General features: G+C 37.6%; 1 protein-coding gene across 1 annotated transcript in view; it reads left to right on the top strand.

Moving 5' to 3' along the window:
- Positions 1-541: 541 nt before the first annotated feature.
- The window catches only part of CAPZA2 (capping actin protein of muscle Z-line subunit alpha 2), a 32335-nt gene continuing 7478 nt past the window's right edge, over positions 542-25398 (top strand). The window contains exons 1-7 of the mRNA XM_086887040.1: positions 542-753; positions 14667-14730; positions 16701-16752; positions 17399-17462; positions 18021-18227; positions 19412-19491; positions 22305-22383. Coding sequence (XP_086743166.1) covers positions 715-753; positions 14667-14730; positions 16701-16752; positions 17399-17462; positions 18021-18227; positions 19412-19491; positions 22305-22383 — 585 coding nt within the window. The 5' untranslated portion in view covers positions 542-714. The remainder of the gene's footprint in view (positions 754-14666; positions 14731-16700; positions 16753-17398; positions 17463-18020; positions 18228-19411; positions 19492-22304; positions 22384-25398) is intronic.

Genomic DNA, 25398 nt, shown 5'->3' with positions numbered 1-25398 from the left:
CATTCCATGTGCAATCTTCTACAGTACAAACCACTTCACACATTTCTCTGTCGCTGATATTAGACTGAGCTTCCCACAAGCTCTCCCAGCCCCTGTGAGGTGCCCGGGCCTCAGGCCCAGCATCCACGGACCCGCACGGAGCACCGGCCACGGCGGGGGCTGAGAGCCGCCTGAAGGGAGGCTGGAGCCAGCTGGGCGTCGGCCTCTTCTCCCGGCAACCAGAGACAGGACAAGAGGACACAGCCCTAAGCGGTGCCAGGGCAGGTTTCTTTTGGATGTTAGGAGGAATTTCTTCACAGAGAGCGCGATTAGATATGGAAATGGGCTGCCCAGGGAGGTGGGGGAGTTACCGTCCCTGGAGCTGTTTAAGAAACTGGATGTGGCACTGATGCCATGATCTAGTTGAACAGGTGGTGTTCCTCATAGGTTGGACTCGATACCTGAGGTCTTTTCCAACCTGATTTTGTGAGTTTTACTTGTGATTACCCACAACTCCAGTTGCTGTTCAAACCCTTCCGGGATCGCTCGCTCCCGCTGGGCCCCTCCACCCCGGGGTCCCAGGGTACCCCCCGCTCCCGGCCGGCCCCTCCGCCCCAGGGTCCCCGCCCGCCGCGCGCGCGCACAAGGCACCGCCTCCGCACGGAGCGCGCGCGGGTCCCGCCCTTCCTGCCGGGAAGGAGGAGCGGGAGGGGGCGGGCGCAGCCGGACGGGAAGATGGCGGACCTGGAGGAGCAGCTGTCCGACGAGGAGAAGGTAGGGATGGGTGGATATTCTGCGCCGAACCGTGCCCCTCTCTTGTCCTCCGTCCCTGCGAGCCGGTGGGGCTCCTGTTTTCAGCGTGGCCGCACAGCCGGTTCTGGCCGCGGGAGGGGCGGGCGGAGGGTCTGGGGGGAGGCCGGGGCAGGGCCGGCCCGGCCCGGCCGCATCTCCCGCCGCGCCTTGTACGGCGCGGACCCGGCGGGGGCGGCGCCCGGGGCCCGGCGGAGGCGGCGGCCGCTGTGCCGGTCCCCGCGGCCGCCCCCGCCCGGCGTGCGGGGCCCGGGGACGGCAGGGAGAGACAGAAGAGACGCGGAAGGGCTTTCCCTTCCCCCACCTCCACTTCCCGTTCCCGAGGCGCCGTGCCCGTGCCGGCCGGCTGCTCCGAAGCGCACGCCTGCCGTCCCCAGGCACCCCCGCAGGCTCCGGGAGGAGATGGGATACATGTGATTTACGAGAGGAAGGAGCTGTGGGGATGATGAAGGCTATTTGGCTTCCTGCTACGAGGCAGTAATTGGGGAAGTGTGAGGTCAAGGAGCAGAGGGACTGTGTTGGCGAGATGTACCATGTACTCTTCTTGTGGCATTTGGAAATTTAAATTTGAGGTAGATTTTTCCAGAGAAGTCTCAAAAGAAGCAGGATGTTTTGTGAGACCTGTTATCACTGTTCCTTGTCGTCCTCTGTAGGATCCAGCTTTATGGCAGCTGCCTGTTTCCAAGCTAGGGTGTGGTGTTTTGTGTACATGGTGCTGGTGCACTGCTCCTGCCTTTATGTAATACATGCTGTTACTGACTTTCCACTTTAAAACTTAATTTTCATTGCTGTGGAAGTTGTGAGGTGACTCAAATCTGGAAGGCATTAATAAATGATGTTTCAAACTTATTTGAAGTATGTCTAAAATATCTAAGTAGTTACAGTAAAGCAGATTTTCTGTTTAACCCTGTTTTATAACTAGAGATGCACTGATATGCCTATGGGTACACAGCACCAATTTCTTGCTATCCTCTTCCCAAGACGTTTGAAGACTGCCTTCCTCTTCTTAATTCACATTTCAATGCCACCTCTCTGTTGATACAAGTAGTAATGTGATGCAGAAGTATAAGTGGTAATTTCGTTTTTTCTAGCCCCTTATAGAAAATAAAAGTAACACCTATCAAGTATGTTGTTCCAGAAAGTATGCAAAAAATACTTTGACTACAAGTTATCTTGACATCACTCAGTGGTTTAGATTGGAAGGGATCCTTGGACATCATTTTGTAGGGTCATCTAGAGCAGGCTACTCAGTACCATGTGCAGATGGCTTTTGGAAATCTCTAGGGATGCAGATTCCACAGCCTCCTTGGACAACCCATGGCAGTGCTTGGTCACCCTTGCAGTGAAAAAGTGTTTCCTTGTGCTCAGATGGCACTTCCTGTGTTTCATTTTGTGCCCATTGCTTCTTGTCCTGTCAAACAATAAAAGACAGAATGACAGTTTTATCTTGTATGATCTTGGAAGCACCGCCTGTGCTTTTTTGGCTGATGGAGTTAAGTTCTGAACTTTGTTCCACTCACTAATTTCATTTTTTCTTTTCTGCAAAAATGGGTGCAGAGACTCAGAGACTCTTCCTGCCTTGGTATAAGTGAACAGAATGAGCACTCCTCCATTGTAAATTTAAATTGATTTCTCTATCAGTCCCATATAAAATTGACTGTCCTGCATGAGTGGAATTTTCCAAGCCTGAGAGTATATTCTATTGGCTAAGAAATTAAAGATGGATAACACTGTAAACTCATGCAAAATATACATGTGGCAATATACATGTGATACCTTCAGATTTTGTTTCTGATGCATGAAGTTGTGCTGTTCTTGTACAATAAAAATGTTATTTCAAGTATTCCGTTTTACTGAGCTTAAAAAAGAATCAGCTGGACAGCATTTGACAAACACACCCTTCTCACTCATCCAGTTGGGACTATAAATAAGTGCAGGAGTAGGTGCGAAGAGGCATTTCATGAGAAAGAAATCACGTTGCTCCTTTATATATTTTCTTCCCATGATACAGAACTGATATTATTGAAGGCTGATGCATATGATGGTGGTGATGTAGTTTTGTAGATAATTTCAGTAGAGACATTACTAGAACCCTGAAAGTCCTAAAATTCAAGAAGGAAAGAAGGTGAACCAAATAACAGAACTTGTTGGTCTCAGACTTGTAATAATTATGTATGAGCACAAATAAGTAGGAGATCGAGTGATGTAATGATGGGACAAGTTCAGAAAGGTCTTTGATTCATATTTCATGTTTCATCAAAAGATTTAAGTGTTGCAAAGGCAGTAAGCAGATCCATGTACCTTACTATTGCTAGATTTATGATTACTGTGTTTAGCTGTAGCATAATTCAGGTTTAAAACTCACAATGTTCAGTATTACTGAGAATATAGAAAGGGGCATAATTGAAATAATGGAAAACAAGATTATTACAGTTCAGGTAAAGAATCTTTAAAACCAAGGAAGGAGAGGAACTAGAAAGAGCATTTCAATATTCAAGACTGCATAAATGGTTTTGAACTCAATCTTGTCCCTTAGATTCACATTTTTGAAGATATTTTTGAAACTTTGTTTTTCTTTCAGTGATGCAGTGAGTGTGACAATAAATTTGAAGAAGCATTTAAAAAGAAAAAAGACTATTTGTAACAAATAAGGTGTGTAAGATTTGTGTAGATCCAAAGATCTGAAGTTGGACCATTGTCAGTGAAAGTTACAGGTTTTAGCATCCAGGAGCAGCGATTTTTCAGTGCTAAAGACAGCTTTTGTGATCCAGAGTGTTTTGTAGTTGTGTTACTCACATAGGTCACTGAAAGTTTAGAAGCTTTTAGGTGTGTTGAATAACGTAAGTTTGTTTATCAATTCAGTTTGTTTATTTAAAAATGGGGTGTGAGAGGTGGAAATCTTGAAGCCCTGAAATCTCAAGCAACAAAGTCATCACTTCTGCACTTTTCCTATAGATAATGCATCATCACTTAACAAGTTTTGAATGCAATACCTATTTATGTACATGGGATATTTGATGTAGTTTTGTTAAAGTCTAGTAACCATTTTTGCAGTTCCATTTCAGTCCAGTTTAGTTAGAAATTGTTTTCTTACTAGCTACAACAAACTAGTAAACACATATAAAATATTTCAATAAGCATATTAGTGGGAATATTAAAGGTACATGAATATCTACATGAATATAGGCCATAATTGATGAATGGTTCATCAAACCGTTGATTAAATTGATTATGATTACTGTAAAAGTTGCATTTGCTAATATAAATATTCATTTACAAACAATGGCGCAAATGAAAAACAGCACAAAAACTATTTAAATCATAAAACATAAGCAGTGTTCTCTACTCCATTTTTGGTGACTTGAAGGGACATGTTTTCTGTAGGTTTGGTTGGGGTTTTTTGTTTTTAACATGAATCTACAAAGCACAGGAGTTAAATAGATCTGTATGACTTGAGATAAAGCCTCAGAAAATCAGCATGCCTTCAGGGAGGAAAGGATAACACATGAAGTTTTTAAATACTAAATTAGCTCTTACATTCCTCAAAATGCTGAACATAATAAATATGGGAATTGTCAAACATTTTTTTAAAAAAAGGAACTACACCTCTTTCAGTAAGCTTATATCTCAGTAGTTTCACTTTTTCAGAAAGATGGGTTTGACAGTGTGATTCGAAGAAGACTTCTCTTATAATGAGGAAGTAGTCCCATCTGTGAAAGTGAGCCTGGATGGCTTCCAGGTATTTCCTGGTGCATTGGGTAACTTTGTAACTTCTTAGATTCGTATATTTTAACACCTAATTTACCTAATAAAGTTAAACTAAGCTCTGTGGTATAGTTTTGTCAGATTAAGAAAAACCAATCTCTTATGTCAGTGCTTTGGAATGAAAAATTTGTGCCAGTAAAATGAATCTCTCACCTGTAATGCTATCCTTAAAGCATAATACAGTGAAAGCAGATTGCACTTACATGTATGAGCCCACCAATGTGGGAGGCTCAGGTGCTTTTCTCAATGCAAATACAAACTTTTTTCCTAAAACTGCTTTGAAAGCATTAGCAGAAATTTTGACAGTAAAGATGTTACTTTTCTAATTTACATGTGTTAAAGAAATTCTAGTGCTCTACATCACTCATTTTGAAAGGATTGAGATTTGTGTCTTTCAGAATTGTTTCAAATGAGGCTTGGAGATTGTAGATGAGTAGGAGCTGCATTTGAATAACCTTTTCCTGGGTATAATTGCACTGTAATCTATAAAGTAAACTTAAAGTCTTGCAAGTCCTTGATAACATTTTGGTGGAATTCTTCAGTAAGAATGAGGAAGTTAGGAGGGCCTTTAAGACTGACATGTAATTTTGAATATTGGAGGCCTTCTAAGATCTAAGATTTTCATGTCCATCTCAGGATATATATGAAAATGTCTGTGAAGATAATGTGTTGTCTTGAGTTAGACTTTTGGTTTGTTTGGTTTTTTTTTAACTAAAAATTCATCAATACCATTGAGATTGAATAGACAGAATAGATATTTGAATCACTTTCTTGGGAAGATGTTAAACACTGTCTGAAGAAGCAATCATATACTATGTGTGTAACTGCAAATAGTAACTTGATTTACTTCTGCAGTCATACTGGCTGGAGGAAATTTCTGAAGGTAACTCAAATACTGCTTAGTCAAAATGAGCCAGCCTAGATAAGGTTGCTTAGGGACTTGCCCTTTGAGTTTTGGGTATTTCCAGGGACAGAGACTGTACTGGCTCTATGGGTGGGATGTTGCAATGTTTGTCTAAGCCCATGGTCAGAAACTTTTCCTAATTTTTAATTGTTGCAACTTGTGTACTGTGCTGCTTGTCTTTCACTGTGTACCTCCACAGTAAGTTACTGTACAAAAGCAAAATTGTTTGTCTTTCTGACAAGTTAAAAGTACTTACTTGAAGCTTGAAGATGAATACAAACGAAACCTGTTATTATAAATAAAATATCAGTGATTTCTAAAACTTCAGGTCATATATTCTTTCCTTAATACTAGTTCAAAGAAAACAGGTACCCTTTGGGGATTATGACTTCTACCGTGTTAAGGAGTATTCATAATGCAGTGGCACCTCGAGACCATCAAAAGCCCCCCTCTTGCTGTCTTTGTTCAAAATTTGTTGCAGAAGCTTGCTACCTAGGAAACCTAATAATTCAAGAAGAAAAACAAATTGAATCAAAAATAGAGTAATAGACAAGTTATTGGCAAATACAGTGATGAAACTGGAGACAATAATTTGAGATGTAATAGATACAGTTCTGTTGCCTACCAATACAGTCTTCAACCTACTGTTCTGCTGAGAAATTCTGTTTTCTGTTGGTTTCAATTTTGGCAGTCAAAAAAGGGTTTTAGCTGCATTATTTAGCAAGCCCATGTATTTTTTACAGGCAGCCGTGTATGCTGTTCACTTTCAGGTTCTGGAAGTGGAATGTAAACGAGTTTAAAGTGCTCGTTGTGAAATGAAAGCAGGTTTTTGAGCATGTGGCAATTACTTTTTTAATCCTTGAGTAAAAAAGCTTCTGAAATGTAAAATACTTCAAATGCTTTCTTAGCTTGACAGAAGGCCTTAAAACCATGAATAGGTAACTTTGAGAGAGAATTGTAAGACACTGGAATTGGGAGGGGGAGACATAACAGTTAAGATGATGACTTATTCTGTCAGTTTTCATAGAGCAACTTCTGTTACGTTCCTTTTCTCTCCCCGCTGCTGTTGAATCTGGGCTTAATGTCCTTGGGGTGCCTCATTATAACAAATAATCTTGGGACAGGAGAAAGAATCACCTTAAAAACTTGGACTTTGTAGTAGAACACTTCGTGAATATTACCCAAGTGCTTTTTAGCTTAGTGGATACCGCTTTGTAAAGACTACTGAGAAAGGGAGGCCTCCATGCTGCAACTGAGGATCATGTGTGTTGATGTCTTTGTAACAGGACATCTCAAGTTTTTGTGTGGGAGATGACACTGTTGGTTTCTTGCTTTGTGAAGTCTTAGTTAGTCATTTCTAATACCATTTACTTTTCAAATAAAAGTTAATGCTTTTGGTTTTCATTAAATGTAAAATTTTACTACTTTTTCAGTTTCCAGTGAATGACTTGCAAGGAAATAATTTTTTATGCTGCTGATCTGTTGTCTATCTAATCCATAAGCTAAGTATGCAGTTCCTCAGCTGTTATTGTATATATTTATATATAATTATAAATAGTTGTATATAATGTATACATTATACAGTATATACATAATAGCTGTATATAAATATATATAATAAAATGTTTTGAATTTTATATACTCAGGATTAATAAAAGTAACTGCAGAATAACATGGGGGAGATTTATCTTTAATTTTTTTAATGGTTAGTCTTGTATATTACCCAAGTAACATCCATTGCTTTCATATTCCTTTCTGCTAGCTGGGCATGATAGAATGACTCTTAGGAGTCCTGTCTTGAGTTTGGGTTTTTTTAATCCTTCTTAATATGATGTGTAAAGTGATTTTAAGATGGAAACTTCTTATGATATTTAGATACTCTTCTGCTGAAAGGCCCTACAGTGAAGAATCCACCACCTTTCAAAGTGGTTATTTTTTTGAAATTAAATCTCATTATTCAAGTCAGGTTGTCAGGTAGAAAGGATGCAATGAAATTAGCCCACGTTGTGTAAGATTCACTTTTTGCACCACTGTTAATTGCTGGTACTGTTACATATTCTTAAATACTTGTGTATTAAAAATAACTGAGGAAAACAGATTCTCCAGTGTTCTCCAGATGCAATGCAGCTTTAAGCATTACAATTAAGGAAATGTCTGTTCAGTTGCAGCCATAGGTATGGAATCTGCCCCTCCTTTCCTGTGCCACAGAACCACATTTTTACAGAGTTTTTTCCTTAGCTCTTCTAGAAGCAGAAGTGAATTGGACACTACTGTGAATTTTCAGTTGAGCTTGGTAGGAAGGTAGTTTCAACATTACTTTTATATTCATTCCCTTTCTACCAGAGTCACTGTCTTTGTTCCATGTTTGTGTGAGATGATGCATGTTCTGGGATGCTCCTTCTGAAGTTATATCCATGGGTATGGTGAGGTTTCATAAGATGCTTTGAAGGCAGTTTCCTACTGACATGGGGTAATCCCTTTCTCAAATTTTTGTTCCCAGAGCTTGTCCAGCTGTTTGAAGGCTTTTTTTGCCTCACTAAACAGTTAGCAGCAGGAAGCAATAATTTTTTAAAGCTCTTTTTTAGCTAAATTGGTTGCTATCTCCTTGCTACCTTCTTAAGCTATTCTTTACCTACATCAATTTGCTTGTCTGAATACTTACAGAAACAGATGAGCAGCGATGATACATAGGAGTTTGTAAAAATACTGGTGTAACATCTTGGGAAGTACCTAACCTAAAGACTTAATGAGCAATTGGAGGCAGTGCTACTAAATATCTAGGTGTCCGCAGGGTAAGCCAGTTGCATTTTCTTTAAACACTGAAGGGTTTGCAAAGTCAAAAACTATGTTGATGTTTGGATAGAGCTTTTCAAGCATTGTATCTTGCAAGTACTTGAACCTTAGACTGTGCTCCTTAATGTGTTACATATATCAATGCAAAATTCATTTTGAGTTGTAGATGTCAGAGACGTTTTTCTTTATAAGGAACAACAAAGCTGCATATTGAAAAATCATACAGCTCAAGCTGAACTCAAATCACAAGTTTGAATCAAACTCAGAACTAAATAAAGCTAGATAACTGTTATGTCCAGTATGTCCAGTGAGTACAAGCATTAATCCCTTTTTTTTAGTGTGACTGACTTACAGATATTGAGAGAATTCAAACTTGCCTTATTTAAATCAGTCAGCGTTAATATTTATGTGACTATGAGCTAAATGTGAGAAAACCCTGTAGCTACCTGTAAATAGACTTAAGTGGGTCAAGACAAACCCATTTGTATAGTTGCAGACAGGTTTTCAACAGGAGTTACACAGAAGGCATGACTGAGAACAGAGCTCTCTAGACTCTACTGTTCCTGGAGATCCCTTCTGGATGTGGTTTTTTTTTTTATTTTTTTTTTCTGCCAAACACAGGTTTCTGCGAGTGGGAGATTTATTGTGTGTTGTAAGATAGCGGGGGTATCCTCAGGAATCCAGAACATAAATGCATGATGTACAATGTTTTGAGCCTGCTCTAACAGAGCTAAAAGTAACCTGAGGAAGCTCTTTTTAGTCCCCTGTGATTAGCAACAAAGTTGTCTTTCAGTGGAAATTATTGTGCGAATCTTTTGCACGCCCTCCCTCTTCCTCTTTTCCCTCCCCGCCCTCCCAAATTTCATGCAATTTCATAGGTAAAAAGGGCTTTTAGTATCTATTTCTCTATTTAATTTTTATTGCTGTGGAGCAGTGAACTTTAATCTGAGTGTAGAGGAAGAGGTGGGTCTCGCTGCTGCAAAGAGTGCACAGCTGAATTTCTGAATTTGAAATAAGAGATGTGTAGGAAAGAGAGTAAGTGTAAGTTTCCCAGGTTTCACAGCATCCTGCTTATCAGCATGTTTTTTCTGTGCAGCATGGATGTTGATTGAAGGAGTGAGCTGTCAGGGTGCCTAGCAAATACGACTGTGAAATAACTGTGTTTCAGTCGAGTTAAAAGCGGGGCGGGAGGGAGGAAGAAGAACGGAAGAGGGAGAGTTTTAATGTCTGTGTTACTGTCAGATGCACCTTAGCGCAGTGCGAGGCGGAGCTGGCAGTGGCCCTGCAGTGGCAGCAGTGACCATATATAGGCACAGAGAGCGCACAAGGTCGGGCTCCTCCGACCACTGGCGCTTCTCGTGCCAGGAACAGGAAGAGAGATCTCGGGGCGTTTGAAGCTGCTATGTATAACTTCTTCAAAATGAAGCAAACTTCAGAATGTCGTAGGCTGGAAAAGATAGAGAAGTAGGATTTCTCTGTGTACTTGATGGGTATCGTGCATTGAGAAAAATTAAATTGTGAATTAAAGGCAGAAGTATGGGAAAAAAGATAGATTTAGCATAACCGCCACCATTCTGTACATTGCTACATTGCTCTTTGCTTGTGTAGTCTGAAAACTGCATGTATTGTAACTGAGTATAGGCATTTGTTGAGAGACCAACTGTTTTAATCTCTAGCAGAATAAAGAATTGGGCATAATGCCTAATAATTATGTTCATCATATACAACAATCCTGTCCTTTTCTCTTTTGCTGGGCTTCTCTGTATGAATTTTTACCTTAATTGAAATAATTTACTTTATAAAATCAATGAGGTTGTAGGTTTGATATACTTTTAACTGATGTGATGGGTAGCATTTGGCTTCACTTTAATTGTGAAAGTAAATCTTGCAAGCTCTTACCTACTGAGAGCAGACTTCAATTTAAGCAAGACTGGGAGTGGTGTAAATGTGAAAACTGGATAGAGAGTGGTTGCAATGGGGAATGCTTCCCTTCTCAGTGTTTTAGAAATCATTTTCATACATGTTTTTTAAACCTGCTCTCAGCTTCTGTATGATTTGTCCAAATTAATGCTCCAAACTGTACAAAGACACGATTCATAAAAACATGTATAAATCAGGGGGTTTTACATTCAAGAAATTTAATATAGAAAATAGGTGATTCCTTACATAGGTCTGTGATAAAAGCTGGGTTTTTATAAACCACTGGTAATCAGATGTTCTGGATTAGTGGTGTCTGAAGTTTCTTGCCACTCTGAAGACTTGAAGCTGTAACTGTCTGTAAATCAAATCTACATCAATAAAATACTGTCTTAAACTTTAGGTAGTGTTTTGGCTGTAACTACAGTAATAAGTGGAGAAACTTCAGGTATTTTATGTGTGAATTTTCTAAAGGAAGACTCAGCTGTAACAATTCTTTGTTACTTGCTGATACGTGTGTAAGTTTCTTGTACTGTGTGTAAGGGTGCAGTTCTTTTGAACGGAAAAAGATTTTGTCAATTGGATTCTTAAGATATGATGTTTCTGTTTTGGCTTGCTCAAATCAATTTTTAGGAGTCTCAATGCATTGAATAATCAGCATTAGTTGCAATTGTAATGCACCTGATTTGTTTTCTTAAAACAGTTTAAAGAGCAGTTTAGCTTTTTGCCTGTCACTTTGTATTACAAGTTATGTGCATTTTTAATTTATCTTTTTTTAGTTGCCATGAACATCATATTTTATATGGACTATCCCTTTGTTTTAATTGTGCTTTCCCAAGTGACAGCTGAGCCAGAGGCTTTTTGCTGCCAAAAGGGGGAGATATTCATCTCATAGAGGCTCATGGAAGTGTATTCATTTATCCTTCAGTATCAGTCTGGGTTTGAAAAACAGAAGCCTCCTTTACAGCATTTATTTCTGGGAAAATTCAGTGTCAATAAATCTGTAAGTGCTTTTCAGTTCTAATGTGTTAAGTGAGACTACTGGATTTAATTCTTTTATATGAGCTTCCTGTATATAGGCATTGGGGAAATAATGACTTTATCAGATACTCATCACAGAGAAGTTAATTCAGTTTAACTGCTGAAGGAAAGTGGATTACTTTTAAATTGGCTTCACAAAGGCAGATTAGTAAAATATGGAGAGTGTCTTAGCTGATGCACTCAACTTCTGAAAACACATTAGATTTTTTGCTTTTGTAGGCATGAATATACTTTATACTTGATGAGGTATTTATTGCAAATTTGCATGATTGTGTTTTTCTTTTCTACAAAAAGTATCATCTATGATTAATTTTCACACCAAAAAAACTATCAGTGAGAAATTGAATTTACCGGTAAAATGTTTGTAAAAAGTAATGTCTAGGTTGGTGTGTCCTGAGGACATCTGTTACTACTGAATGCTTTTGAATGAATGTTATTTATAGTATAGCTAATCTGATTGATAAGACTGATAAGAATAGTTTTTACTGGTAATGAAAAACATAAGCAAAACTAGATTTATATTACCAAAACACATGAAAATGTGGTAGTGGTCCAGTTTTAGTATAGACCTAATGTCTCACCTTACAGATATTACCAGTTTAAAGCATGTGGTCTTTCAGGGTGCAGTTTGGGCACCCATGTTTTGCTTAATTTTGCTTCTATAGCTGCTGCCTGCCCAAAACTGTTATTTCACAACTCCAAATATCTCCAAGTCTTGTTTCTTTGCTTGCCCAGAGCTAACCTGGCCTTGGCAGGGGTATGCAGTCCTGTTCACCTGAAGTCAAGGAATCAAGAAATTTTGTACCTTCATCTTGAGCTGGGAGTCAGCCAGGTGATAGTCATGCTGAAATCTTGCTTTTCAGGGCTGATCCCTGACCCTGTTAATTGGTGTCATGGTTTAACCCCAGGCAGCCACCAAGCCCCACAGAGCCACTGCCCCACCAGTAGGATCAGAAAGAGAATCAGAAGAGTAAAAGCAGGAAAACTTACAGGCTGAGATAAAGACAGTTTAATAAGGAAAGCAAAAGGCGTGTATGCAAGCAAAACTGAACAGGGAATTAAGTCACTACTTCCCAGGGGCAGGCAGATGTTCAGCCATCTCCAAGAGAGCAGAGCCCCATCACATGTAAAGGTGACTTGGAAAGTCAAATGCCATCACTCCAAAATCTCCACCGCCTCCCCGTTCTTCCCCCCACTTTATATATTGAGCATGATTTGACGTGGTGTGGAATATCCCTTGGTCAGTTTGGGTCACCTGTTCTGGCTGTGTCTCCTCCCAACCTCTCATGCACCCTCAGCTCCACTGCCAGTGTGTCAGTATGAATGCAGAAAAGGCCTTGGCTCTGTGAAAGCCCTGATCAGCAACAACAAAAACAGCTATTATCACCACTGTGTTCAGCACAAATCCAAAACACAGTCTCCTACTAGCCACCGTGAAGAAAATTAATTCTGCCTCAGCCAAAACCAGCACAATTGATCATTTGCTAAAATGTGCTGGTGATAGAAACTTGGAGCCTGTCTTCTCCTTCATAAGTACTTTAATAATACCATAGATTAGCTTTATTTCATATTCTTTATATTACTTTGGCTTGAGCATTGAGCTGAGTACTGTGCCTTGACTTCAGCAAGATGTGGAGGAGTGTGCGGATTGGTGACTTGGATAATGTTGGTAACACAGGTAAATTTACATTCTTTTAATTCAAAGGAGACAATCCAGGTTGTGTTCCTAAGCAGCCATAGAAGAAGGTGCTCTGGCCTCTCTGTGTGTCTTTTGAGAAGAGTGAACTCTGTGGCATTTATCTCAGTATAATGCAAATTCATGTTTACATTAAAGGAGCAGTTCTGATGTAGGTATCTGAGGTAGTAGACAAGGCTATCTGCAATCCAAAATGCAGCATTTAGGTTAGAAAGTTGGGAACTGACAACTTTTCCATTTTCTTTATCCAGCTCTGAATGGTGGTGTGATCTTAGTGATCTGAAAGCTGCCTGGGCTGGTCACATAGGATCTCATTAGGGTTGAACACTGCTAATGAGGCAGCTAAGTGGTCTCCCAAGACTTTAACTTGAACCACCTCTCCTGGAGAGCCTTGTCTGAAATTTGGGCCCTGTCAAGGAGCAGGAGCCCAAACACTGGTTGTATTGCTACCCTCAGTTGTAAAAGCAGTTTTCTTGTCAGTTCAAGAGCTCTAGCATGCTCACACAGTTCTTTTGTAGTTTCAAATACAAAGAAATGTGTAAATGTGGTTCTTCGTTCTTTGGTTATTTTTGGATATTTGTTAATGAAATGCGTGTTTCTCAAACACATTAATTTCAAACAGTGCTCCCAGACACTGAATCTTCCAGCTCTTCATTCCATGGATACATGATAGAAGGTGTTGGAAAGGGAAACTCTGGTTCAGGTAGTATCCTGTATTTGAATAACAACACCATATCAAGGATGCAAGAGAGCTTTAAGTGTCTGGGAACTTGGATAACTGCAAAGGATAGGAACTTCTGCCAGGTTAAGTTAGGGAACCAATGTTTAGTTAGTTTTTCTAATGGGTGCCTCTAGCAAGGGGGAAAAAGAATTACTGAAAGTATGTCTGCTAAGTGACATTCTGCAAGTAAGGTAATAGTTGAGAAGTTTAAATGTTGTTTCACATTTAGAAAGTATTTTTGTGGGGTTTTTGCAAAAATATGTGTCTGTAGCTGTGTAGTTAACCAGCTTGGGGACCTGGTCTGAAAAAAAGCAAGAGCAGTAACTTTCTGATTTTGCACTCTGTGCTGTTGTACAAGGGCTTGTGCAAGCAGAAGAGAGAAAGCCAGGGGAGGTGTGCATACTTTTGGTGGAAATACTGGCTTATGCTGTGTTTTCTCTGCAAGAAGTTGTGGCTGAAAGCCATTAATGACTAATTCAGATCTCAAGGGTTTTTTAAGCTTTATCTACTGGTACTGTGGTATTAAGAGGTCTTAGGTAGATGCAGGTGAAATTACAAGCTTTAGTGTCTATGCAATGTTTTTAAGCTTAATCTGTCAGTTTGGACCTTCTGAAAAGTATAGAACCATATGATACATGGTACAATTGGGAGAGGCTGTGAAGATCAAATGCATCTTCATCATGCTTTTTGTCTCCCTTGGATTGTGTATTGATTCCCAGGCATCCATGGATTAAAAGCTGATGTAGATTGTGAATATATTATTGATGTTATATTCATCTTTTCCTATTTTCCCGTAATAGAAAACATGAATGACTCAATTTCACCATCTGCTTCCATCACATATGATCTCTAATCTGTTTGAAGAGATGGAACTTTATAGTCTGTGTTTTTAATAAAGACCAAGTAAATTAAATAATGGGAACAAATATGTGGGAGTTGTACAATTTCATGTCTGACTGTTAAAACTACATAATGCATAACTGTTTTGAATAGGAATGAATGTAACTACATAAAACCACATGATTGTTTTTGTATTTAAGGTGCGTATAGCAGCAAAATTCATAATTCATGCTCCTCCTGGAGAATTCAATGAGGTGTTCAATGGTGAGTATCTGTCTACTCTGTCCTTTCATTTAAGGCATCTATATCCAAAATTGCATTGCTGATTACTCTTCTGAATTTCATGTGGCTCATATTGTAGCAGCTCCCTCACTGTAAGGGCTGGTTTTGTAGCTGGGCATGATAAGCTTTGCAGTCACAAGACAGCTTGAAGTTTAAATGCAAAACAAGGGAAGCACTACTTTTTTTTGTGATGTGAGAACAATCTTTGTCTCTGTTTTCAATGAGTCATGAGTTAACAGTTAAAAGGGTTTCTGTTTAGAACACACATACTCTTATTTTTTATCTTTGATAAACAATAATATTTTTCAACAAAAATTAAACTAGCTGACATTAAAATTGTCCTTTTTTTTAAGAAGGAATATCATTACAAATACTTAACCTTGAATACACAGAAGACTACTGCCTAATGCCAGTTGTGGAAAGAATATTAATCTTCTTCAAACATTTCTAACCTTTAAATTCTGGGCACATTCTATTTTACTGAGTGTATTGGTAAACTGAAAGGAAACTTAAAATAAGCTTCTTTCAACTATTGTTGTCTGAACTTTACCTAAGATGTTATTTTTTAAAAAAAATTTTGTTTGTCTGCCATCAAGATATTTGGGCATACATATAGTACAGAAAGGCAGGCTTTATAATTGTGGCTTACAAATGTTCCTGAAGCTATTCAAGTAAAAAAGTAAATTTGGTATACTAAACCTGTAGTCAGTGTCAGACTGGAGAGAGTTTAAGTGTATTAAAGAATGCAATACTTTCACAAGTACCTTGTATTTTGTTAAACTGTGGCCAGCTGATTATTATTTAAAATTAATTGCCACTTCATTTTTGAAGTGAGTATCTTACTAACTCAACTTTCTGAAGATTGTTACAATTTCTTAGAGTAGTACTGCTTATAAACTTTATTGTTAAGCTAAGTCATAGTTGCGACTACCTGCTCAATACCAGAGTACAATGTGTTTGAACACACATAGCAAACATATGATCACAAATGCCTGACCAGTATTCAGTGAGATTCAGGCTGCTGTCTTAAAAAGAGAGAGAAAGCTTTTCATTCCAATTTTGTAAATTGTGGGTTTGGTTGGTTGGTTTTGTGTGAGGTTTTTTGAGTACACAAGGTGGTTTTTTTCTTTGGGGTATTTTGTGTTTTGGTTTGGGTGGGCAAATTTGGTTTATTTCAGGAGGGTTTGCTTGTTTGTTTTTTAACAACATAAAATATATTAAAAATATTCCATTTTTTTTTCTTTTCACTTGAATGATATCTTGGAAATACTTAGAAGAGGTTTAATATGTTCTGGTGAGACTAATGATTGATTTATTAATGAGCAGTGAATTAAATTGTTATTAAAACAGTGCCTAGTAAAGTCAAGTGCATAAATAAGAAATTTGTTGCACAATAAACGTTAAGTAATTTTGAGGAGAGTGTTGACTTTATTCTGTATTCATGTTTCTTGAATCATGGTAGAAAAAATGGTATTGTGCTGCATAATCCTCTGCATAGGAAGTGTCATTAAGGAATGAGACTAAAAATGGTAAGGCTTAAAAACCAATAAGTTCAATGCATACCATATCAGTGTCATCAGAATACAGTAACAATAATATAGTGTGAGAGAGTTGGTAATACACATTTTAACGGGAACTTGGTAGAATTCTGTGCTGTTCCCATTCAGAGTTTCTCTAAAAACTCAAAAGATTGACAGATTCCTAGACCCTGTAGAATACAGATTATATCTACTTGCCAGATTGGCTTGGAAGAGATCCATTTCTATACTATTATTTTTATTTTATTCAGTCAAAATTATAAAATATGAAGCAATAAATTTCCTACCTAGTAATCTCTGTGGGTAAGGAGTAGTTTGGTTGTTTTCTTTTGTACAGTCTGTTGACATTAGTTATGTGACTGAAACAAGTTTCTGAGTTACCTGTACTTATATGTTATAAATACCTCCTTTCAGATGTTCGGTTGCTGCTTAATAACGACAATCTTCTCAGGGAAGGAGCAGCCCAGTAAGTACCACATGTCACATACTCAGTTGCATAAAAGTAAGATGTTTATTCGGTAGGACTTGCATAATCAGTAAGCGGTTCGTTTCAAGGTGTGTGCTTGGCAAGTAAAACCCTACTGTGTGTGTTGGGCATCTTAAAGCAAGATTAAACTCTCAGCAGAGGAGAGATCTGTATTGTATCTAATGGTTAGAGCAACTTTATTTTCTGTTTCATGGCAGATGTTACTTGAACATCTGTAAGATATTGCATCCTTAGACCCTACTCCTGTATCAGAACATCCTACTGTACTTCCATTCAAAATTAGTTTCATCTGTGAGAGTGGAGATATGTTGCTTAGTAAGTTGATTCCCTGTGGAACTCAAATTTTATCTGTTCCTCCATTTTCTATGGGTTACTGTAAAGCTTAGATGTTTCTCTATATCAGGTTACTTCTGAATATAAATTTTTGCGTAATGGTGGTTGGAATCTGTAATACAAACACTGAACCAAAGTGATTCCAAGAATTTTTGGCCTGCAAGGTAAAGTATAGATATATTTTTTTAATGCATCATTGCCCAGATAATTAGCTATTATTTAGATTCCTTAACTGCTACTAAGGAAAAAATTGTGCTTGATGCAAGCTTTTGTTGGTTTTTTTCTCTTGTAGTGCATTTGCACAGTACAACTTGGACCAGTTTACTCCTGTAAAAATTGACGGTTATGATGAACAGGTATGAATAAAATTAAATACTTGCAATGTTCCTTAAACTGTTAGAGATGTTCTGGTATTGGAACAGTTCTTGGCAAGAAAATTGGAAGAAATTCATCTTCCCTACCAAAATGTAGAGATTGTGCCCCTTCAATAGTACCAGTACCAGTCCCATAAGTTAATCACTCAGGGGTATCTAAAGAGCTTGAAATTTCAGTTTGCAGTGTAGCTGAATTCATTGTTTTGTAGCTGTAAAAACAATTTGCTCCATCTTTAGTAGAAGACGTGAATTTCTGTCTTGCACTGCTTGTTGCAGTAAGAGGGTAAGATTAAAGATTTGTTTTTCTGAGGCAGTGTACCATAATTGTCTTCTCCTCTCTTGCTGTATGCCTGTTTTGTTTAAAATGTAAGTCTTTGGGTGTGATTAAGCTCCCATTAAATGTAGGATATAATTAGATTTGACATGGCTTTTTTTTTTTTTACTGAATAGCAAACGTTATTAACTAATTTTATAATTTAATAAATTATATTATATATATATATAAATGAATTAAATTTTAACTTAAATTTTATAATACAGGTTTTGATAACAGAACATGGTGATTTGGGAAATGGAAAATTTCTGGATCCCAAGAACAAGATTTCTTTTAAATTCGATCACTTAAGAAAGGAGGCTACTGATCCTAGACCCCATGAAGTTGAAAATGCCATAGAGTCCTGGAGAAATTCAGTTGAAACAGCAATGAAAGCATATGTGAAGGAACACTATCCAAATGGTGTCTGCACAGTAAGTGCTAAATTACATAACCACTGTACTACATAGATAGATAGAAATTTTAAAAGGGTGCTATTTGTAAACCAGAAAGGCAGTTTTGACTTTTGGGGCTTCATGAGAAATGCAGGAAAGCTTCAAAAATGTAATGTTTTAGCTATTGGGTTATTAGTGGGTGGTTACTGCAGGTCATAGCGAAAATTTACCTCTGCATTTAAGCATTTTGATTCAAACTTCTTAATTCATTTTGACATTTTATGGGCTACTTCAGGTTGATCCTGCTGATCCTGGCTATCTGACTGGTTGCTTAGAAGGGGAGAAAAATTCCATGAGAAAAAAACATCTTTCTTGGCTTGGTTTACTGACAAAACTGTCTTAGTAAAGCAAACTGGCATTGCTCTGTCATATCTCCTATATATCCAAGTGCTGCATTGCTCTGTCATATCTCCTATATATCCAAGTGCTGCATTCTTACCACTAGAATTGATGGTTCTGATAGCTTCTTAAAATAAAACTTCTTAGTCTGGACTAAAATAGTATTTGCTTACTGTTACAAGCCCTATAACTATTTAAATCTCAGTAAACGGATCTATTGATGGCTGTTCTGTGCTTTATATTGATGTGACAGAAAAATTGACTAGGAGGGAAAAAAGTAACTCAGCTGCTGAGTTAACAAGTTGAATTGGATTCCCAAGCAGTAAGATGAGTTCCAGTTCCTGTAAAGGAAACCAGATTGGATGTTTGCTGAGATAATTTTTAGTACTATTTGATTTGGGGGGATAAAACAGAACAGAGGAATAAACCCACCCTTTTTGCTATTCTATAGGTGTTTCAATTGTCATATAGTTGGTAGAATAACTGGTGTTTGAAACCCAGCTGGTAAGAAGTATATATTGTCTCAGTAGTCACTGTTATAAGGCTTAGAATTCCTGTAGTGGTGGAAAAAGGGGTTTTCAATATATAAAATTTAGTTAAGATGACTGACCTTCAGGTTTTTTAATCTTAGATTTTCTCTGCATTGTAATAAATACTTTATTGTTTCATATACAGAATATTATGTATAACCATAAGGGTTATAAAATAAAATTTTACAGTTTATGTAACAATAGTAGAACCAGATGTATAAGCAGTTTGAGCAAGGTCTACTCAAACTTTCACTCTGTTCTTTTTTTCTTTTTTTTTTTTTTTTCCTAATCAAGGTGTATGGTAAAACAATTGATGGACAGCAAACCATTATTGCATGCATAGAGAGCCATCAGTTTCAAGCAAAAAATTTTTGGTAAGTTTCTATATGTCCACAGACAGTAAAATAGAGCAAACTGAGTAAGTGCCATTACACTGATAATCCTTAGTTCAGAGAGAGTGGATGCATATCTTGTATGGAATCCTTCCTCTCCCTCCACCCCGCTCCCAAGTTTTTCTGCCAAAACTGTAGAAATCTCTTTCTTTGTGATAAGTAAAATGGCAAACTGTGTACCTGCATCTCTTTTGCAGAACTTTGCAAAATTCCATGTCACACATGGGACATATGTGATTAATTTTCCTGTTTATCACAGTGACACCAATACTCATGGCTGTAGAAACTTAATACAGTTTCTTTGGCTTGTTTTCATTCCTTTGTGACCAACAGAATAAAAACAGCTTCTTCTAGTTTGAATTTCTCAGAGAAAGAAGGTGACCAAAAATCACTGTATGGTGGGACTTGAGTTTGGGGTTAGACACATAAAGGTGGTTTTGGATGAAATAAACTCTTACAAACTGCAGCTTTTTTTGGGTTTTTTTTTTTTTTTTTTCTTTCTGGACTTGGTTGAAGGATGTTTTCCACAGTCTGGAGTGAACTTCGGATTGCTCCATACAGGAAACTGGCCAGAGTTGACATAAAATATCACAGTATCAGGAATGGGTTTAAGAGGTTATATCCTAGAGATAGTTTATATATGCAGTTGTCAGAAGAAAGCTATTTCATTATTTGGTTTGCTGTTTTGCATCTGCTTGCAATTTATATTAGTAATCCCACAAGTAATGAATGGAAGTTCAGAAATCTTTGGGTTTTGGTTTTGAAGGTGGCTATTACATATCCACAGTAATTTCAGCATGTGTATGTATCAGTTAAATTATTTTCCCAGTACACTGATTTTTATTGAATTTGCATAGCTAATAAATATTTTTTTCTTATTGACTTAAACTTGACTAGTTAAGTCTGCATGTTTTACTCAATATTAGAAGTAACTTGAACTAATACTGGTTTTCTTTTTAGTTTGGAAGAATGAATGAATTTTGATATTCCAAACAATGAATTTTGTAGTCTTTAAAGAAGATGAATAGATATGCAGCCTTTTATAGATGGAGAAAACATTTCTTGACAGTTTTCTTCATTAAAGTTATGGTTGGTCATCTATGGGTAAATATGACCATATTTTTAAGAGTTTTTCAGGGGCAGTTAGACTCTAATTCTTGTTCTTAGCAAGTTGTAATAAGTGCATATTGGTTTGGAAGTTTTAGGGATGGAGGAATGGATTCCAAGTTAACCAGATTCCTGTTATCCAGCTGTATGGCTGAATACTCAGCCCAAGCCATAGCCACTACTTACTCTCAAGGTGTTCCAGCTTTGTAGGCATTTGGAAGTCCATTGGCTAACTATGAGAGTAAGTTTGTTGGGTGATGGAAAACCAATATATACCAAAGAAAAATACTTTGTGATTATTTGAAATACTATCAATGTAGTAGGATAGATGGCTTCTTAAAGAAAGAAGAGGAAAGTTAACCTCTTACAAAACATTCTAAGTCAGCTGAGTTAAATAAAAAAATGGTGTTTTTACCTTAGAGCATTTCCTATAAAAAAGTCCTTCAGAACTTGAATTTTTTTTTTATTTTTTTTTTTCTAATAGAAACTTAAAGATAAAAAGGATATCCTAGAGGGGAAGCACTGTGGTGATCTTAACATCAAGGGACCACAGAGTGGCTGAGAAACAAACAAATCTGTTAGCTAGTCATTGAATCCCTGGCGTTAAAAAACTAGAATTGTAGCTAAGGTATAATCCAGCACGTAAGCTTTCTCATAATTAGTGGGTCAGTCTGTGAGGCTACTAGTATTTGTGTAACTAAGTTGGGCAACCCTTTCTGTTTTCTTAGCAATGCCAACAAGCTTCTGAATTGTCTTAGTCTATATTTTCAGTGATAACTTGAATATTGTCTGAAGTAATGACCAATGGCTTTAGAGTTGAGTTACCGTTGTTACTATCTAAGATGTGTCATTATACAGATTCATTAGTAGCTCTTAATATTTTATAGCTTTCTCAGCCTTTGTTGAATACACTGGAATCTACACCTCACATTAACAGGATTGGAACACTTTCCTTCTTGAAGTGTGAACAAAAGACAAATCATGGACTGCTGCAGTGCATTCTTAATTCAGCTCTATAATACTAACCTTCTAGTCCACTAACCTGATAGCTAAATAAGAAAATGTCTAGTTTACAGGAAAGAGGTCAGGTGAAACTACACCATGCTGTCCCCATACTGTTTTCCAGGTGTTTGAGACACCCTTTAGGCATTTTGGCAAGGATTCTGAGGCAAGGATTCCTCCTGAATTGGCAAGGAGGAGATAGTTGTCCTAGAAGGGAAATGCTAGAAGACCTGAAAGGATTAGTTACAATTCAACACTGCAGAAAGTTTTGCTACTTTATTTTTCTTTCCGTTCAGGTTTTTGATAGCCTGAGGTGAAGTGTGGCTTTAGCTGATCTAGTAAGTCATCCAGGTCCTAGAAACAAAATATGGACTGTGTGTGTTTAACTAATACTACAAGAGAGAAAGAACACTGGAGGCTTTAGGTATTTTCAGAAGTTAAGTCCTGTTGAAAGGTCCTTAATAACAAATCTCCTTGGTCCACATCAGAAACTGAGGTTAAATATTTTGGGAAACTGTTCTGTTGTTGACTGAGTATGAGGCTGAATCTTTAGGGGAAGATTTTCTGCATGTGTAGTTACACTGCAAATTTCATTCTCTGGTTTCCTTTTTACTTAGTTGTATGTTGGGATGTTTTTCATGACCAGTGGGGTGACATCCAGTTTCTTTTTACTGTTTTTTTTTAAGGAATGGCCGTTGGAGGTCAGAATGGAAGTTTACAATCACCCCTTCAACCACTCAAGTGGCTGGCATCTTGAAAATTCAGGTATGCTTATCTCAAACTCTGTCCTGAGCCATAAAGTCTCCAGTCATTATTGAGGGAGACTCAAGCCAGTGTATCAAATATGTCAAGAGAAAATGGGCACCCAATAAGCAAGGCTGCAATGCTCATTCACTTAAGTGTTACTAACCTAATTTGCATATTTGTCTAATCCTTAAAAATATAAACTATGTGTTTCATGTAGTGATTCAGAGGACTTGAGAAGGTGTATTCACCTCAGCTAGGCATGTACCTATTTGGTTTCCTGTTGAATTCACAGTGAGAGAAGCTTTTCCTGAGGATAGGTCTGTTCTGAAGTAGAAGTTTTCTTTTTTTTCACTTTAACTGATAATGGGATTTTTTTTAATGTTATCATATTGTTCAGAAAGTTGGAAACTTTTGGTTTCACCCATTACACCATCAGAAATTTTTGAGTCTGTGTCTTCTTCATTCAGAATTTGGCTTTCCTGTTGGCTTTAGGGCATTCAGAAGGGAGGAATTCCAAGCAGGCAGAAGTCTTGAGACCAAAGGAAATCTGACTGTCATGTGGCAGGCAGGGAGACTCAACTGCCTGGATCAGTTCCATGTCACATACATTGCAGCAGTTTATTGAAACAATTCTAGAATCAGGAACTAGTAACTTAGTGCAGTCTGACTTTCTGTGTGCCTTTTTTGTTGTTGTTTTTTTTTACAAGGCAGAGTCAGGTTTCTTTTCTTGCTGTTTTTGTGCACCCATGAGTTTTGCTTGACCTTTCTGCTCAGTGATGACTGCAGAAGGAAGATGCAAAGGAATGTTTTTCTAGCCTGAGGCTAGGATGTTAATTTAGGATGTGGTAGCTGTGCTCAGATTCACCCAAGCAGCGGGACCCTGAATCTGCTTTCCCATGCTGGTGCTAACATTTGGAAAGATAGTCAAAATGTGAACAGCCATTATTATGTTGTCAGATCACAGCAGTCATGGTAAGCAGGACCTTAAGTAACTTCAGGGCTTCTCAAGACTTTGTCACTTAAATCCAAGTTACAGCAAAGCAGGTGTTTTCTCCGCAGCATGTGCTTTTCATTAAATGTCTTAAGAGGTTTTCCAGAACAAGGAAGCTGGTGTCCACCTAATTCTTGTAAAGGTTAGGGCAGCAGCCAAAAAAAGTAGTCTGAACGAGGAATTCATTCAGGTTCTAATCAGCTTTTTCATTTGGGCACCAGATGATTTTGTCTTTTAGTACTATTTCACATAATTAATCAAGTCATTATTTATGTTCATTATAATGTGTGGGCTGGAGAGTGATGAAAAATTCTACTTTATGGCTTGCATAGAAGCTATTTATTTCACCAATGACTTTTGAAATCAGTTTTAAATTTTTAGTAATTGTGTACAATTTCTTCAATGTGGGAGTGCTCCCTCTTCACCTCACAAAACAAACAAAAAAGAGCTTTAATTTTTTTTTAAGGAGCAAAATATTTTTCTAGAAAATGAAGTCTCTAGAGCATTAGTATAATTTTAGAGTACTGAAATTTCAGTGTTATTTCCAAAATCTTTGACAGCAATACACTGTCAAATTGTTGCTCTGTTTCTGATAAGACCTTTTATTAATAAGTTGGGATAAACTGCAGCATCACCTGCTATGTTCAGGTGTCTCCAGTATTTTTAAGATCATTTGCACAGTTTCTTTCTTTTTTCTTAAATTCTGTTAACTCTGATGTTTGAGATTTTTAATTGTCACAATCTCTTCTGTATAGTTTTCTTTAATTCTATGTAAGAGGAAAAGCAACAGCAGAGCCTTTTACTAAAACTACATCCCTGTGGCATTTAACATGCTCCAACTGTGCATGGAAAGCAGTGATAAGTGTACTGGTTACTAATTTTATCTCTTAGATAATTTGATATTCTCATCCCTCCTTAGTTAACCTTTCCAAGAGGTTCTGTTCATAAACATCCTCCTTCTTGTAGTCTTCTGAACCCAGACCTAGCATTCTAGAAGGATGCCAGCAGTGAGGTATAGTATAGAACTCCTATTTCGTTCAAGATATAACACATCCCAGAATTAAATTTGACTATCTCTGTTAAGCTTTTAGGTTTGAGTGTTTGCCAAGAATGTGACTCAGTTACACAGATGTTTGTGCTGTGTTGGCCTCAGAGCACAGGGGAGGTTTGTGCTCTCTGCAGTGAATCGTAATGGACAAGAGGGAGCACTTACATTTCTTTGGGTTCTGCTGCTTCACTGGGAGTTCTTAGAATTGTGCACTGAGTAAGCACTTCTCATCTTTTAGGAAAATAATCCCAAAACAAGTATTTGACAAGAAGCAAAGTAATAATTTAAGATGAATCATAGGAAATAATGTTTTACTCATATAGGAAACCTTTCTGTGGTATTACAGCTTCCTACTGTGTGTCATGTTTTTTCTGTTATTTATGAAGTTTGAGAGTCTTTTGCACATATGATAATAATGCATAGGAAATTATACTGTTTTACATATATCTCATATATGCAATGAATCTCAAAATTATTTTATGTTGTCTAATAGGGTGAGACACAAATGTTTAATTTTCTCATAGCATCAGCTGTGTTGGCTATCTTGACTTTGATAAACTTGTGAAAAATATTCAAAGATGCTTATTTAAATGTCACTGACCCGCATCAATTTTTGGTAATGCTCACATGTAATTTTATATATACTTCCCGATTTTTAAGCTTTTCAGCAGTTTTATTAGGAACTAAAGGTTTTAATATCTGTCCCAACTGTATTTAAAAGTAATAAAGTTAGCTTGGGTGGAGTTTTAGTGTTCTCCTGCAAAATAAACTGCATTTCAAGAATAAATAATTTCATTCTGCTTTGCTATCTAACCTTGGGAACTGCTTTGTCTAGAGAAATACCAGCTTTTGTTATGGGAAATACCAAGCCCATACAGAGCTAGAAAGGGAACCTTAACATTGCACTGTTCCTAGAAAGCTGGGACATATTGGGGAAGCAGAAAAACTTCACAGTACTCTGAAAGCTTCCCAAAACTATTTTAATTTTAAATGT

The sequence above is a fragment of the Cyanistes caeruleus genome, chromosome 4 (genome assembly GCF_971803275.1).
Source record: "Cyanistes caeruleus chromosome 4, bCyaCae1.hap1.1, whole genome shotgun sequence".
Taxonomy (NCBI): domain Eukaryota; kingdom Metazoa; phylum Chordata; class Aves; order Passeriformes; family Paridae; genus Cyanistes; species Cyanistes caeruleus.
Note: the sequence above shows the minus strand (reverse complement) of the source record. Positions and strands in the feature narration are given on the sequence as shown.